The sequence below is a fragment of the Vidua macroura genome, chromosome 13 (genome assembly GCF_024509145.1).
Source record: "Vidua macroura isolate BioBank_ID:100142 chromosome 13, ASM2450914v1, whole genome shotgun sequence".
NCBI classification, from domain to species: domain Eukaryota; kingdom Metazoa; phylum Chordata; class Aves; order Passeriformes; family Viduidae; genus Vidua; species Vidua macroura.
The window spans coordinates 16958721-16974736 of record NC_071583.1 but is presented as its reverse complement, the minus strand read 5'-3'; the positions used below and the strand labels follow the sequence as shown (position 1 = coordinate 16974736).

The 16016-nt window shown below is 46.6% G+C and overlaps 3 protein-coding genes across 10 annotated transcripts in view; 2 read left to right on the top strand and 1 right to left on the bottom strand.

Annotated features, from left to right (window-relative positions):
• Window positions 1-7350, bottom strand: part of RAD54L2 (RAD54 like 2) — a 68914-nt gene extending 61564 nt beyond the window's left edge. For 2 of the 7 annotated variants that reach the window (XM_053989424.1, XM_053989426.1), the window contains exons 1-2: window positions 7269-7350; window positions 5831-5925 (exon numbers count right to left, since the gene is read on the bottom strand). The gene's annotated coding sequence lies outside the window, so the exon portion shown is untranslated. Of the gene's footprint in view, window positions 1-5830; window positions 5926-6734; window positions 6812-7268 lie in introns of those variants that run through there. The other 5 variants (XM_053989422.1, XM_053989428.1, XM_053989429.1 and 2 more) reach the window with 3 other exon arrangements.
• On the top strand, window positions 6713-7591 carry LOC128814109 (basic proline-rich protein-like). The gene has a single exon (XM_053989690.1). The coding sequence runs from the start codon at window positions 6713-6715 to the stop codon at window positions 7589-7591; it is 879 nt and encodes a 292-aa protein (XP_053845665.1).
• DCAF1 (DDB1 and CUL4 associated factor 1) overlaps window positions 7404-16016 on the top strand; it is a 65605-nt gene continuing 56992 nt past the window's right edge. Inside the window, exons 1-2 of one of the 2 annotated variants that reach the window (XM_053989419.1) lie at window positions 7404-7481; window positions 8279-8384. The gene's annotated coding sequence lies outside the window, so the exon portion shown is untranslated. Of the gene's footprint in view, window positions 7482-7623; window positions 8121-8278; window positions 8385-16016 lie in introns of those variants that run through there. The other variant, XM_053989418.1, reaches the window with a different exon arrangement.

Here is a 16016-nt window from a genome sequence, read left to right as displayed (position 1 = left end):
ACACACTGATTTCATACTACCAGAGACACACAAGGCACAACATCCTTATGCATCCACACCCAGCTACCTCTGCCAGCAAGAGCACATCCAATTTCTTCCCCCAGTGAAAAAACAATTTATACAGAATGTAAAGACTACTCACTACTGGAGTAAACCTCTTCAGAGCACATTACAAGATTTTTTTTTTGAGGAAAAACACTGGGAAGATAGTCCAACCTCTTCAGGAAATGAAACAGCCACGCCTGTCCTTCCACATACAGAGCCCCTTCCTCCCCCCATCACCAAAATGACAGTGCTTCCCAAAAAAAGAGATCACAAATATTTGATCTCATTTAAATACATGGTGCATACAAGAACATTTACTCCCTCAAGAGAAAATATACACTTAATAGATTTAAAAGCGTGCTGTAAGAGAACAACTACATCTACCAGATCCTCTGACTGACTCTAGCACGTGCTGGAAGAGTCTGAACACTGGGTGAGATCTGTTTAGCAAGTGCCAATACCCCTGCACTTGTATGGTGGCAGGTACACACGTACATTTATAGTGCATTTCCTCACCCACATCTTCCAAAGGATACTCCACCTGACTTGATGACTTCGAGAGATGGAGACATCCTAATTTTCCTTAATACTTACAAGCATCTTCCTAATGTCTTCAGTGGTTGATCACATTCACTGTTAACAATCTGTGCCTTTTTCCTAATTTGAAACAATCTTTTTAACTTCCAGGCATTGGCTGCTATTGTATCTTTTTCCACTAAATTAAAGAGCCCTTTGGTACACAGCCTATTCTGCCCAAAGAACATTGAGATACTTTTAAATACCTTGTGATACACTAAACCAATTGAGCAGTTCAAGAAAAAGTTTTATAATGAGCAGTTTAATCCCTCAAATAACATTGAACATTACATCTTTCTTGTCTTTGAACATCTCTTTGAGAATACCAACATTAAACCTTGTCAAAATTCTCTGCAACTGATTTCACCTCTCTGTCCTCATTCAGTATTTCCTGTTATTATGAATGTACATTAGTATTTTAAAAATTAATTAGCTTATTTTAAGCTCTGAGGACACACTGCCATATATCTGCTCTTCTCCTGCCATCCTTTCCAAGGTCACTGGTTTCTGGAAGCACAATTCTGTATTCTAAACCTATAGCCTCCAGTCTTTCCCATAACATGCTCCAGCTCTATACAAACATTTGGCCATATTAAACCCAGTTATCCAAACAATTCAGAGGACACTGTACAGCTGCTGTTCCTTCTTCATGCTTCACCACTCAGGCACAACCTTTACATAATCCACAAATTTGAATAGCTCTAATTTCATGTTTTCTTCCAGGCCACTGACAAAAATACTACAAAGCTCTGGACCTACTATCAATCCCTGAAAAAATCCTCCATTCATATTCTATTTTCCACATCCACTGTTTTTAATCCAGTTGTTGACTCATAGATCATACATGAAACTGTATCTGTTGAACAAGATTCACTTCCCAACAACACCCTCATTGACTGAAGCAGTCATGGGAATACAATTACCACACAAATCCCATTTGTAAGTATGTGTTTGATACAAGAGATTTAATTAGAATTTTTTGATCTTCAGAGCACTGCTACTCCCCAGCCACGTAACAGTCTCTTTTGCTTCACTAATTTTGAGTAAATCCCACCAGCAGCCCTCCTCAATCAATTCCTTTTGGAGCAACATTCCATTTTCCATGTTGACTCAGCAGGCAGTTGGAGCACCTGTGCTCCACTAGCCACTCCCAGGCTTTGACAGGTCCATGGATTTTGCTTAGTTTGGGATTTGGTTGCTTGTTGTTGTATCAGCAACAAATTGCTAGAGCAATTCACATAAGATCAATACATTTTAACAACCTATTTATTCTGGATTCAACAAATCCAAATATAATAACCCACACTTCATTGATGCTGATGTTCTGGGTAAGACTTGAGAAACTGGAGAAAATCTTTGGTGAATTACTATATCTCTAAAATGTCATTTCCATAGTTCTGCTGGGCTAGAAAAGTTCATAAGAATTCTGGATAAAAATTTTCACTGTGAAGAGAAGATAGTACAAATCAAAATTATCTTACTTCCACCATGTTTCAATTACTTCCCATCCTGTGGTTGCACTACAAACTCCTTGTTTGTAGGAGAACCGCCCAGGTTCTGCATTTTTGTTGGTCAATTCTGCCCTTGCATAGCTCCACTTCTTTGTTAATTAGATCAAGCTGGTTTGCCACAGAGAACACCAGAGTTTTCTGCCAAATCACTACAAAACCCCTTTAATTGCTTTTATAAGTTTAGTGCCTCTCTTACACAAACCATGTTGTTTTGCACTTGGCTCGACCAAAGTCCTCCTGGTTCAGTTTAAGTTTCAATGTATTTGTAACCCAGGAAAGCACGTGGGCATGTTGAGCTTTTCCACCTTTGGGTTTCTACTTATCTGCCATCCACCAGCATAGAAACAGGTACAGTGGCAGAAGAGAAATGTTGTTAATATGCTCAATTCTTGGCTAGCTCCTACCAGTACCATTGTGTGTGCACGTGCAGAGAAGGAGGAGAGAGTAAGTTAAGTCATACCAGCAAGAAGCTAGTTCATCTCATCAACTCTCCTCTGCTTCAAATAGGTGTCCAAGAAGCAAATGGTAACTGCACTTTGCAGCTCAGAAATTCCTCTTAGGATTTAGGGCAGTAGTAGAGGGCACAGTTTTGTATGGTTTGAATGCTGCACTCTGTGTTTATACCACAAGCTGCACTGATAGCATCTAACAGATTTCTTCAGCCTTGTTTCAAAGCAACTGGCTGAAAGTCTTCCCCTAAAGATTTTGGCATCTTTGAATGATATCTTCAGTCATGAAGTTATTCAGCACTTTTCCCCAGCACAGGATCAATACTTCCTCCAGACATGTCTCTACCAGCCTTTACATCTTTCCTGATGCTTGAATAACTGACTGTCACTAACACCAAACTTGGATCACTCTTCCTTTCTTTCTTTGTGCATTTCAACTTGCAGATACACTCTCAGAACAGAAGCTTTGGGACAAGCTGACAGGCCACCCCAGAGGGCTTCAAATCACTGCTCCTACCTGCAGGGTTTAGAGCTCACTGAAAACGCTGCTATGAGGTCTAAGTGATGGATGTAACCCTTCAAGTGAGTCACAGATACCTTTGAAATGCCACAAGATTTTTGGAGGTGTCAGACTGACCCCAACTCCAGCATTACCACTGAGCAAGAGCAAGATTTCAATTACTGCAGCTGCTCTGAGATTGCAATAGCACTGAATCAGCCTTGCTCACAGGACTGCACAGAAATTCTGCTACTCCACATCAGGCATAAATTGAGTCAATGGTGCATCTGACCTTTAAGAATTTCTGAAAGGTTATTTTCTATACCTTGAGATATGTTTCAAAGTAACAAATCTTATTGATATTCTTATGCAGTTTTATATCTGCATGAATGAAAGCAATATATACTTTTTCATCTTTTTATTCCCCCTCAAAACTTGTTTCAACTTCAGATAAACCAATCAGCAAATGTGCACTTGGCATTTGCTGGATATCACATACAAAATACTGATCAATAACTAATGTCATGCCACCAGCAAGCTGATTTTAAAACATGATGACTTAAAAAAAAAACAAGCAACAAAACAATATCACCATATTCTCAGAAACTCAACCAGCTCCTAAAGGTGCCTGTTCAACAAATTTTACCTTCTCATGGCTACTTGTAATTCTACCTTCTTTCTTCTCCCAGGATATAATGACACTTGATTTCATCAGCTAATTCTGTCCCTTTCTCAAACAACAAATGGTTATTTATTATTTCATCATTCCCCTTCATCTTTAAGATTGTTTCTTAATAAGCATTAAAGCCCTAAAAATTAAATGTGAGGTTTCTAAAAGTTAACAAGAAACAAAATTTTCATTCATTGTTTCAAATTACCTAAATATCAGATTCTACACAAGTTGTCTTCTGTGCTGGCAACAGTACTCAGTAAGCACTGATTTGGGTGGCAGGGGAAACCCCAGCTCTCTATAAATTGTTTTTAAATAGCTAAAATATTGCTTAAACACAACAAATTCTTGTCTTGAGATGAGCATTCTCCGAAACAAGTTCAGCTGTAATTAACTCAACAATCAGGTAAATATAATGCAGAAATTATTTTGTGTAAGCAGAAAACATGTCTCTAAACTATATCTGTACCAAGGATCTAGGAATAGTAAACAGTACTTAACCTTTACAGAACCTAAGTTCTGGAGAATTAGCTTTAAAATAAGAAACTATGCTAGCAGAGAATATTATCCCACAGGGTATTGTCTCCCAAAAACTTCTAGGCGCCTGATGGAAGCAAGCCCAGAGAAATTACAGGAACATTGTTGCATGGTAACTAACAGCATTCTTTAAAACCTTGTACCCAACTGTTTCATTCAACTGACACCCATAAACCACCATATTTGAAAGCACACTTTCTGCATTGCTACATTCTGGATTTGATCACATGGGATTCAACTCCATCCCCATGGGAAAGCCTGCCACTCCCTTCCTAGCACGGTAACTTGATACATCTCAAAGAAGTGTTTCAAAGGACAAAATCTTGAGAAACAAAGTGAAGGCAAAGTAACAGGCAGACCTCTCAGCTGGGAACCCAGGATACCTGTGACAGCAGAAGACTTAAGAAAGGGAGCCAGGGAGCCAAGAATCATACTAGTGACAACTGGAATATGTGGAGAAGGATGGAACAACTACTGCTCAGAGCTGCAGGGGGTGTGATGTGACACGTGTGTGTACTTACACACGTATGTGTGCACATGAACGAGGGTCTCTGCAGAGCTGTGTGGCAGGGGGGTGAGAGACATCAGTGCTACAAATACATCCCTGCTCACAGGAAATGCAACACATGGTGAGAGCACTGGGCTGTACCAGCAGGAGCACAGCCACCCTGACCCAGGGAAACCATGGCTCCTGGCACTCGGCACTTTTCAGAGCCACTGTAAACACCACAGGCAGCTCTGGGCACCCCCAGTACATGCCAGGCACTGATGAACCAGAGTGGGTTTGGTGGAGGGCTACCAAGATGCTCAGAGACGTGAAGAGAGGCTGTGGGACATCCAGACTGGAGAAGAAAAGGCTCTGGGGAGCTGACAGCAGATCTGCTGGACCCACAGGGGGTCTGTGCACAGGGGCACACAGCAGGACATCAGACACAAACTGCAGTGGTGCAGGTGTGACCCGACCTAGAGAAAAGGTCTTTCCTGGTGAGGACAGCCAAGCACCAGAGCAAGGACACAGAAACCGACCAGCCTTTATCTTTGGAGGGTTTGAGACCTGAATGAACAAAGTCCTGGTCTGACCTTGGTGTACATCCCACTCTGAGCAGCAGGTTGGACTGAACACCTCTTGAGGCCCTTTCCAGTCTGAATTATTCCACAATGTCAACTTGGATCCCAGAGAACACCACAATGTCCTGTTACAGATTTACTATGTCAGGTTATACTTTTCAAATCTTCACTAAAATGCAACCACTGTCGAGAGAAGACAAAATCCATGCTGTTTGGTTCATCTCCTCACAAGAGCACGGGTTCCCACCCAGGATCTGCAATAGCCTTGAGTATCACATCTGGAATTCCAAGAGATTCTGGAGGCACAGAAGTTACCCCTGAGTGCAGAACAAGTGGAACCCAGTGCCTAAACATTTAGAGCTTTTTTGGGAGAAGGTAGTGTTTACTCCGAGGTAGAAAATATCACACATCCACAACAGCTCTTCCTTAAAGTAAAAACTGTATATTTCTTGAAAATTTCACGTTCAGCACCTACCCTCAAGGAACAACCCCTACATTCTGATGCTGTAAAGGCACAGGGTAAGAAGCTGCATTGTTGTCTCTGTATATTCAGGGTCACCAGCTCCACACCTGGGAAAAGAAGCCTCACTTAGCAAACCAAAACCACGCCAGCTCCCACCAGGAGCACCTGCAGTGGTCTAAGCAGACTGTTTTGTTTTTCTTCTTCTGCTGGGTGCTGCTGCCCCTAGAGCAGAGCTACTTAAACAAAGGCTGTTTATTCTAAATTAATTGATTCTGCATTGAAGCACACAGAGACCACTCACAAGGCCCATTACTCTAAGTCAGGAAGGGGAGCTACCACCTTCAACCAGGCAGCAGAACATCTCAAACCAACACAGAAGTTTCTGCAGTGATTTCCTATAGGCTAAGTGATTATTCACCAAGTATGATGCTTGCATAACCATACAAAGGATATCCAATGTTAACAGTTATAAAGACAAGCAAATGTAACCATCTTATTAGCATTTTAAAAAAGGAAAAAAAGAACCGTTACTTCCTTTTACTGTTTGGGTTTTTCCTGTTTAGTGTTTTGGGTTTGGGGTTTTTCTCTTTGGTTTTTTAAACCAAAATTCCCCTGCCTGCACACAGACTGGAAGGATGTAGTAAACTTTTTAAAGCATCAATTTCATACCAATCGACTAAGAGACAGGATGGGATTTCAATGAAGTTTACAAGCATCTCTCAAATGTGAGCACTGAAACATACAGCCATCCAAACCCACTCCTCGGAGGGAGCAAGTTAAAAAGCTGGAGACAGGATCCGGAGAGGAGAGGTAACAGGATCAGCAGCACCAGCTCGGCACACCGAGCCTCCCCCTTCCACAGCTCACAAACAAGTCTCACGCAGACAAAAAATTATGACTTTGCATGTCTGTTTACCAGTCCCACAGATCACTGCTGCTCGGCCACGGCAGAGCGTGACAGCCGCCGTGCCCGGGCACCGCCGGGCTCCGCCAGGCCCTTCCGCCTCAGCACCGCGCTGCCAGCACGGGCGGACCCCCGGGAGCCACGGCAGCTCACGGGGGGTGTGCGCACCCCCGGCTCCCCCACAACCAGAACCTCGCTCAGGCCCCGAAGCTGGGCCAGGCGAGCCCCGAGCCGGCCGCCCCACGCCCGGAGGCGGGAGCAGCCTCAGCCCCGGGCCCAGCCCCGCAGCCCCCGGCTCCTCGCCCCGCACCGGGACCCGCCCCCCCGGGCGGCCCGGCAGCACCGCCCCTCCGCCCTCCCACCCCCGCAACGCTCCCGGCCCCTCGGACCGCGGCAGCCGCTCCCCCGCCGCCCCCACTCGGCGCCCACCGCGGGCCAGGCGGGCGCCCCGCGCGCATCCCCGGCGGGGCGGGCGGGCCTTGGCCGGCGTGCCCCTGCCCGGCCCGCTCCCATTGTGGCGGCGGCCCCGCAGCGCTGCACTCTCACCTGGGCGGCGGGCGGGGGCTGCGGCCCGGCGGCCCCGGGAGCTGCGGCGGCCCCGGGAGCTCCGGGAGCTGCGGCCGCCCCGCCGCCTCCTCCCGCCTCCGCCGCTCCTCGGGCTCCGCCGCCGCTCGGGGCCGCCCCCCGTCGCAGCGCCCGCCTCGTCCCCCGGGCAGCAACAGGCGCCTCCGCCGCGAAGGTTCCGCAGGGCGCAGAAAGGTTCCCCCCGGCCCGAGGGGTCCCGGGGCTGGAGCGGCATGAGGCGGGATGGGGCGGGATGGGGCGGGATGCGGGGCCAGGGCTGCTGCTGCCCCTGCCATGGGCTGTGAGGAGAGCGGCTGCAAGGGGCAACTCCCCACCGCCCGCGGAAAGCTGCTAATTAGCCACAGGGAGCCGTGGTCGTTAAGGCTAAGTAGCCTCGGGGGCCTCTCCTCCAGCCGTGTCCGTGTCCGAGGCAGGGACAATAAGGAGCTTAGCTCTGGGCCTTGGCCCCTCGGGGTTAAAGCCCTCCACATGCATAGAAACCCATCACGCTCCGAGCCCCGCTCTAGCGCCGGGCTCTTCACAGGAGAGAACTTTCTCTCTCTAGCCAGTGATACATTTGTGTTCACCACTGCTGCTCCCTGTTCTCCTGCCGCGAGCCTGGCTCTGCTGCCTCCATACCCTGCCCACAAGGCGCTGGGCAACCATCACTGAGCCCACCCAAACCCTTCTCCAGCTCGACATTCCCACTTCCCACAGCCTGTTAAACCCCAACCTTTCTGCAGCCTCCCTAGGGTTCTTTAAAATTCAAAGTCTCACATACCAGGGTTATCCAAAAGCGAAGGCAACATTTCAGATATGAGTGCTGAGGAAAAGGTGAGTTCCTTGCTCATCTCCATGGGCTGGCTGTGGTCCCACAGACAGAGAGCCCAGCATGCCCATGGCCTCTGTCACTGCCAGGACACTCTGCTGACACCACACCGAGATGCTCAGCCTGCACAGCAGCCTGAGTTCTGTGTTTTCATCTGTTACAGGGAACAAAAAGGACAAGTCCAGCAGAGAAAGTGCCTGTCTGGCTCCCCCGTGCTCAAATATCCAGAGCAAGAAAAATACAAGTGGGAGACTGGCGTCTGGGCCTGGGTATGTACTGGCAATCTGAGCATCATCAGTGTAACTCAGCTGTGAGTACTTCAGGGTCCTCCTGGGTTTCGGGGAAGCCAGAGCTGATCCAAAATTAAAAGGCCACAGCACCACAGAGCTATCTCACAGTGTGCCCCAGAGTACTTGGCAAAGGCATGAAGGGATCACAGTAAACCTTTACCCTTCTACCCATCCAGACACATCCAAATCCTCTATGGGACCTTCTGCTGTTAAACCTGATATGAAAGTCCAGATTTTCCTTCCCTGCCTCAGCCTGTCACACAGGGGAGACCTTCAGAGAGAGGGATGGTGGCAGAGACCTCAGAAGCAACAGAACAAGTCCAAGTTAAAGCAGGCAGAATGCCCCCAGAAGAGCAGCAAGGAGTTCTTATGGGCTTTTAATGTGTTACGCTTCAGGCATTTGCCCCACAGCAACACGGACAAGCACAGCCCAGCTAAGGGTGGCTGCTTCACAGGCCAGTCCTCTGAGCACTCCAGCAGCTAAGCACCTCCTCCTTATTTCTACTGAGTTAGCTAAAACAGAAAGCCTAGAAGGTTATTCTTGGTTTCTGTAGCTGTACAACCACTATCTTTCACAGCCAACGAATGTTTGCAGTGGGACACCCATGTTGTCTGGTGGACACCTTGGGCTGGGTCTGCACAGGGAGCTGCCTGCACATCCCACTGCAGAGCTCATCCCCTCACACAGCTCCACATCTCCCACACTTCCCCAGCAGGCAGCTCGTGCTGCAGCCTCAAGACACCCACTGATGCCACAACTAAAAACATTCAGTCCAAGCAGCAAGTGGGGGTTATGGCTGCTGGTTTGCAACACTGAGTCTGGAGTTGCATCACCCAGAGAGAACTGGGGTAGCAAACTCAGGTGTTATTTCTCAAGGAAATGCCCTCAAATCCCACCACACACAACAGCTATGGCTCCTAAAGGACAGGCACCAGCTGTCTTTTACCATCTCTGGTGGAGGATTAGTTTGTAACTGTGAGTCTTCCCTTAAGAAGCAAATAAAGAAATGGTCAGAAATCTTCCAGGTGGGATCAGTGGTTGCCCCATAACTTCAGTGGAGCAGCCACCTACACAACCCCCCAAGTGCTTTCACAGCCTTTCACACATCAGCCATCAACAGAAGTGCTCTACAAACAACCAACACTGTTCCTTGGGCCAGTGGCTGGTTGCTCATCACAACATGTGACCTCTGCCCTCCCCTCATGTCCTGTGCCCCAGCTGAATACGACAGGGCACCTGCAGCAGATTTTGCTCTGAGCTGGGCAGGCATCCAAGCATTGGGAAATTTTTGTAGCTGGGTGTTGGGAAGCACCAAAGCAAAGGGACATGGAGCACTTCTGCTTTGCCAGGCTCCTGCTCTAGCCTACAGCAGTTGTTTCAGTCTCAGAGTTGACCCTTAGCTTTTTAAACCAAATCAGTGCTCAGACCCAAGGGGAGACCCATAAGATCTGAAGAGCAGTTGATTTTGGCCTGCAGATCAGTATGGGGGGGGTGGGGGTGGAATATGTGAACAGCAACAGAACGTTCCCCACCTGAGTCCCCAGCTTTCTATAACACCCCACTGCACTGGGTCTCCTTTGGAGATCCCTGCACATATCCAAGGAAAAGCACAGCCACACCTCTAGGGATAAATAAAGCTGACTGATTGATGCCCTACAACTGGATCCCAAAAGAGCAAGACAGACATTGTCTTAATACAGGAAAGGCCATCAGATTTCAAAGCAAGAGCTTCAACTTCTGACTCTTTAAATGCTCATATCATTTACAGTCTGAATGGGGTTCTTGGGCAGTATCAGTTACATGGATTAGGAGCCGTAGAGGACATAAGTACAATTCCTCTTCCTGAGTTTTTTACAGCTTAATGGACAGGAAGCATTGTTGATGAGCTTCCAGCTTCTTACACTATGACCAGAATCTCCCCATCTTCCCTTTGTGCTTTTTTCTGTCCTAGGATCACTCTCAATTAACGGTACAAAAATAAAACCGATGTCATCCATCTCTCCTAAGCTGCACATGCATTATTCATCACCATGCCCTAATTGATTCTCTTATAACCATGAGCACTTCTGCACTTGGCTGTGTTCTTCTTGTCCAGCAGAGCACAATTTATGAAGTTTTATTCCACTTGGAAAAGGCACTTTCAAAGTGGTGCCTTCCATGATTTTCCTGATCAGAACATCAAGTTTGATCTCTATGCATACAGACTTCAGTCCTGAGTTTTGTGCCCACATAAAAGTGTCAATCAAGTAGCTCTGGTGCACTGATGCTCAGTGCCCTGACTGGGAGGTCAGTACTGTTCTGGATACTCTGGGCCTTCTTCCTCATAACAGGATCTATAAAAGAGGTAAAAGGGATGATTTGAAAAGGACTCCACATCCCTGATTAAATGCTCTGAAACGTGTAACCTACAAAACACATAGGGAATTAAAATGCCCTTGCAACAGCTTTCCATGGAAGTTAGAGAAGCATCTCCTGAACTACTCAGCCAGAGGGCAAGACTCTCTGAAGGCTCCCTCTAGAGCAAGAGAAAAATACATATTCCATTTACATGAGGATAACTCAGCTTTGCCTTCAGCACCCTGACACTAGAATACCTCTGGATTCTTTCATCCTAAGATTTGACCAGGATTTCTGGGAACTGAAAGCCTGTGACAGAATGCTTAGAAACAGCACATTTTTTCAAGGTGCAGTCCAGACACTCAGTGAGATGAGCAGGTCTGAATTTCATTCTGCAACCCAAGCAGATACAAGTCAGCATATGACACCCTATACAAAGTCATTAATAAATCAAACCTCACCATTGGAACAAGTGTGTTTGGTTTGATGGGACCATATATTACAGGAATTTCGTCTCGACTTCTTCTCTAGTGACAACACAATTCCTCCTACTGGTGGACGTGCCCGTTCTTAGATCCTTCTCTTTCAAATGCGGGGTCTAACCTGTTATGTCAACTGTCACTGAAGAAACACAGACATCAATGTGCCATGACACCACTTGTGCTCCCTGAAGACCTTCTGTGGCCAGGGTTGTCACACAGTGCTCTGCATCACACCACCATTCACCATGAACCACATCTGAGTTACCTCCTTTTCCACATGCCTTTACTAGTCTCTGATATTCCTCCTTTCTCTATTTGGTGCTTGTTCCAGATGGTATTCACTGGTCCCTTTGCTTGCTGCTGCACTGTTCCATTGTGAAAGAAAGGGGGACACTCCAGCCAGTCCCTCACAGGGAGCCCATCCCAACTACAGGATGGGAAAGCTGACGGTGCTGCCAAGCTGTTTTCATCCTGAGAGAAGGGCTCAAGCAGTCATACAGGAGGAAGTGGAAAATGAGAAACAGAAGTTCACTCAATTTCTAATATCGCAACGTATCATTGAGCTTTGTGCTGAAGGACTTGGTCAAGGAGTCACGAGGGAGCCACAACTCAGAGCAGCCTGTTCGGTTTGTGGTGCTCCAGCCTCGCGGGCATTTAATCAGCGTCATGGTATCCAGGCTGGATTTCACCTGCACTTCCACACTCAGCCTGCAGCCTCCTTCTTCCCCCGCTAGAAGGGGCTGAGAACCAGCCACGGCCGGACAGGAGCAAGGGAGCTTCGTCACGGGCAAGCTCAAGGCAAACCTCACCACACGAAACAACTTGAACACTTCCTCTGCCTGCTCTGCGCTGGCCCGATCCAGAAGGGATTCAGTGTCCCGACAAAGCAAGATCTCTCTGCTTTGGTTTCTTAACCCTATGGTGAGCTGCTCTGGGAGAATTTCAGTACTGAAACGCTGTAATGTCAGTGCATAACTCAGCACAGCACCGCTCACTTGAAACACTCTTCAGCCTTCAACAATCCATTTTCAAACACTTGGGTGCAGGAAGGTGAAACAAGGCACCACTTCTTCCAGACGGAGCTGGAAGGGTTTATGGTTTAGGAAAGTAAAGAAAATAGCAAAGATGTGATGATATAACAGGAGGAAGAAAGATCCAGACAGGGTGTTTTGCTCATAGAAGAGGCGGTTTTATACTTAAAGAATTAAAAGTAACAAGTTTACAAATGAATACAAGGCAACATCTTATTAGAAAAGGTCACATAGCTGCTCTTGGCAATCCCCAGAGCAGGGTGCTGGCTAAAACCAGGCTCACTCTGCTTAGTCACCCACTCCAACAGTGATGTCTGTGAGGCCAGCAGTGAACCCCAGACACCCACAGTGCTCACACCTCCCACAGAGGGGGACAAAGTTAAACCCACAGCTCCAGCAGATGCAAATGCATCATTTAACTACCTTGTGATGGCCAATTAGCAAATTCACAGCAGGCAGCTCTTGGCTGGTCCTTATTAAGGGGCACAACCAACTTCTACAACACTCCAAGGAAACGAGGCAAACTCCTGCCAAGAGAAGAGCTGGGTCACAGACCTGTGGGTGGCTGCTGTTCACTTTGCTTTTGCCTATAGCCAGCTCTACTTTTCTGCCATTAGCTGTGGGAAGATGACACAATGCACAACCAATGTGAGTGGGTTTTTACTGCCAATACCTCCTTTTCAATGCTACAGTGAGCTTTTCCCCGAGGAATTAACTTTGATAACAGTTCATACAAGAAGGTTTTCCCCTGTGTGACAACACTGTCCCTGTTGGGCTGCGGATGTCAGGGCCATAGTGTCCCTAATGCCCTGACCAGCCCCACCTGGGACTTCCACACACACTGCTCATTAGCACAGGGGCTCAATTTAAACCCAACTCTAGGCACTTAGTCTTGGTCTATGCCAGCTTTGTTTTGCTGGGTCTGGGCTGCAGGTTTGTTTTTTTTTTTTTTTTTTTCCCTTAACTTTCACTGTGCCTTATTGCCATGAGTTTCTCTGGTGACCTGGATCCTTGGTGATGCTGCTTGCTGTTCCTCAGCCTGCCTAGCTTTTCTGACTCTGGTGTTGTGGTGCAAGCACTGACTGGGGAGACCCCTGCCCTGCTGGTCCTGGGATTCCCTTGGCTCCTGGTTTCTGGTCCCTTTGAAGAGCAGCAGGTATTTGCTATTGATGGAGAAGTGAGGGACTATTCAGCTGCTGCTCTTCTCCCCATGGTTAAACCTGCTGACTTTCACCCTCAGAGTGTGTGTGATGAAGATCCTGGGGCTCTACCAGGGACAGGGAGGAAGGCTATAGATTTCTTCAGACAGTGAGGGTTTTTTTCTTTTTGTTTTGCTCATTTCACAACTGCATTTTAATTGATTACCCTGAAATTTATCCTTACACAAGGGTAGCACAAAAAGGAGGGTTTTTTAGGAGATGAGAAGGATATGTGCAATTAAATGAATAATAATAAAAGGCATTTGGTTTTGAGTAGATATGCAACAGATATAAGGACTATGAATGGATTATCAAGGTTTGGGAAGAGAATTTAGTGCACTTTTCATATTAATGGTGGTAAGACCTACATTTGTTTCTTCAATCTGTAGACTCATCCAGGATTTATTATTAATCTGCAGCCATAAAACAAGGAAGATAACTTTTCTCTGCTTTTCAATATACTTTCTACTCTCACGTTCCTCATATAGGAGCTAATCTTTTGTTTATTAGAACAGTTGTAATCACCAAAAATTCTTTAAGCAGCCCATATGTAGGGGTTGGCATTGATTTCACTTTTCATTTATTAGCAGTAACACTTCTTTTTAGTATCACAATCCTGAAACAATGTACCACATGACACTCCCTGGTCACACACATGATTGTTAAGGCAAAGAGTGGAACCAGAGCTGCTCCTTTCCCTACACTCCCCTGGTATCCAAGGTTGGCTCCCACCTGGATCCCTGCAGGCGTTGCCCACTACCCACCACGCAGAGCCAGTTGTTCTAGAGGGATGTAATCATACTAATGGCAAAAGCTGGTGTGTTTGAAAGGCACAATTCATTATGCTGTTCAACCCAGCACCTCTTGTGTTTGGGAGTTATTTCTGCTTCTTCACTCAGTGGGAATACACTGGTGTAATTCAGTGCTCTCTTGCAGTGGGTGGTATCTGAGTTTTGAAATAGGCAAACACCATTGTAGTTTGTTTTTCCTCCACAACAGGTGAATTCACTCATTTGTAAAGCAGTCCCTGAACAACAACTGTTTAAACTTTAAAATTTTCTCTTTCATTGACTCTTCTGGCTTTACAGTTGTTCCTGAGGTTTAGGAGCTCAAGGAAGTTTCTGTTTCAAAAGCACATTTTCATTCCTGCAAGGCTCAATCTCTGGGGCATGACTTAACTGGATCATTTTGATGGTGGATGTATTTAAGTAGGGAACTTATGGAACTGTACGTATGAAGGAGGTGATTTGGGGCTGCCTGTATGAATAAAATGTCCTGATACATCAAATGAGAAGTAACACGTTATTTCTTCACCTGCATGGCTGGAGCTATGGTCAATGACCTTTCTTGCTCAAATACAAGATCTGCCAGCTAGGCCAATGCAGCAGGGAGGGGAGAACGATGCAATCAAGAGGCTGGACAATTATTTTTGGAAACTTACTGTTTACAGATCAAAATAGCAGTTAAGGTGACAACATACCTGTTGTAAGAGCTTTGGAAACTGTACTGGGCTCCCTTTCAGGCACTACCAAAGGGTTATGAAACATCAAATAATTCTTTTTATAGTGCAGGACATGTGCCCAGCATGTGGGGAATCAAGACTCAGATCCTTCCCTTTCTCCAGCTTCTGGAAGAGGAAGCAGCTTCTGGGATTCCCCTCATCACCCTGTGTGGTGACCCAGCACAGGACCCATGGACTTGTCCAAATACACTCTTTCTGATTTGCAGTGCTTCCTTGCCCCTCACTACCCACCTTATGGCCCCGGTGAGAACAAAAGTGGGAAGTAAGTTGAGCCATACAGTTTGTATTCCTGTCTGCACTTTGGTCTAGACCACATAAAGGATGGTTTTGAAAAAGACTAATTTGCTGAAGTTAGTTGGCATTAGGAGAGGGAAGGTATCAGTAACAGCTTTATTTTATTTCCAAGCATCTAAAATAACTACACAAAAAAGAAGCAAATTAATCAGCAAAGTGTCCTCACTGCAGCCAAGCTGCACACACCCATGGAGAGGGGTTGTTACAGGCAGCTGAGCCTGCAAACCCTGCATAGCAACCAGAATTACATGAAGTATTAGGGCAAAATTAAAGGAAAACCACAGAAGAAGGCAGACAATGGCAGGACTGTAGGTGCAGAGGGTCAGAAATCAGGCAAGTGATAGGAGTGAAGTTTATCCAGACATATTTGTGTGTACCTGCCACCAACTTCCACAGCCCTGGTGTGCTTTGCCATGGAGTCACAAACAGATAGGATGTGGGCAGAGGAGCTGACAGCCCTGCTCACTCCTTTGCACAGCCCCATGCTCCACAGGAGTGAAGAGCAGTGGGCAGAACAGGCTTTTCCACTGATAGAGACTTCTGGAAGACCAGCAGCCAGAGGAGGTGTTTTGGAACATCTGCTGGCAGATGAGCTGGAGGCAGGGTCTCTGGCTTTTAGGATGCCTCAATGTTATCAGATCTGTGCCTCTCTCAGGGCTTTGCAGGAGAATTGCAGAGCTCTTCAGCTTTCAGGCTGGAGATAATTCCACAGCACACAAGCTTGTTTTTCTTAGTCATCTTTCAT

Bases quoted from the DNA above. Each gene is read 5' to 3' on its own strand.
- LOC128814109 (XM_053989690.1), top strand. From the start codon at position 6,713: ATGACTTTGCATGTCTGTTTACCAGTCCCACAGATCACTGCTGCTCGG.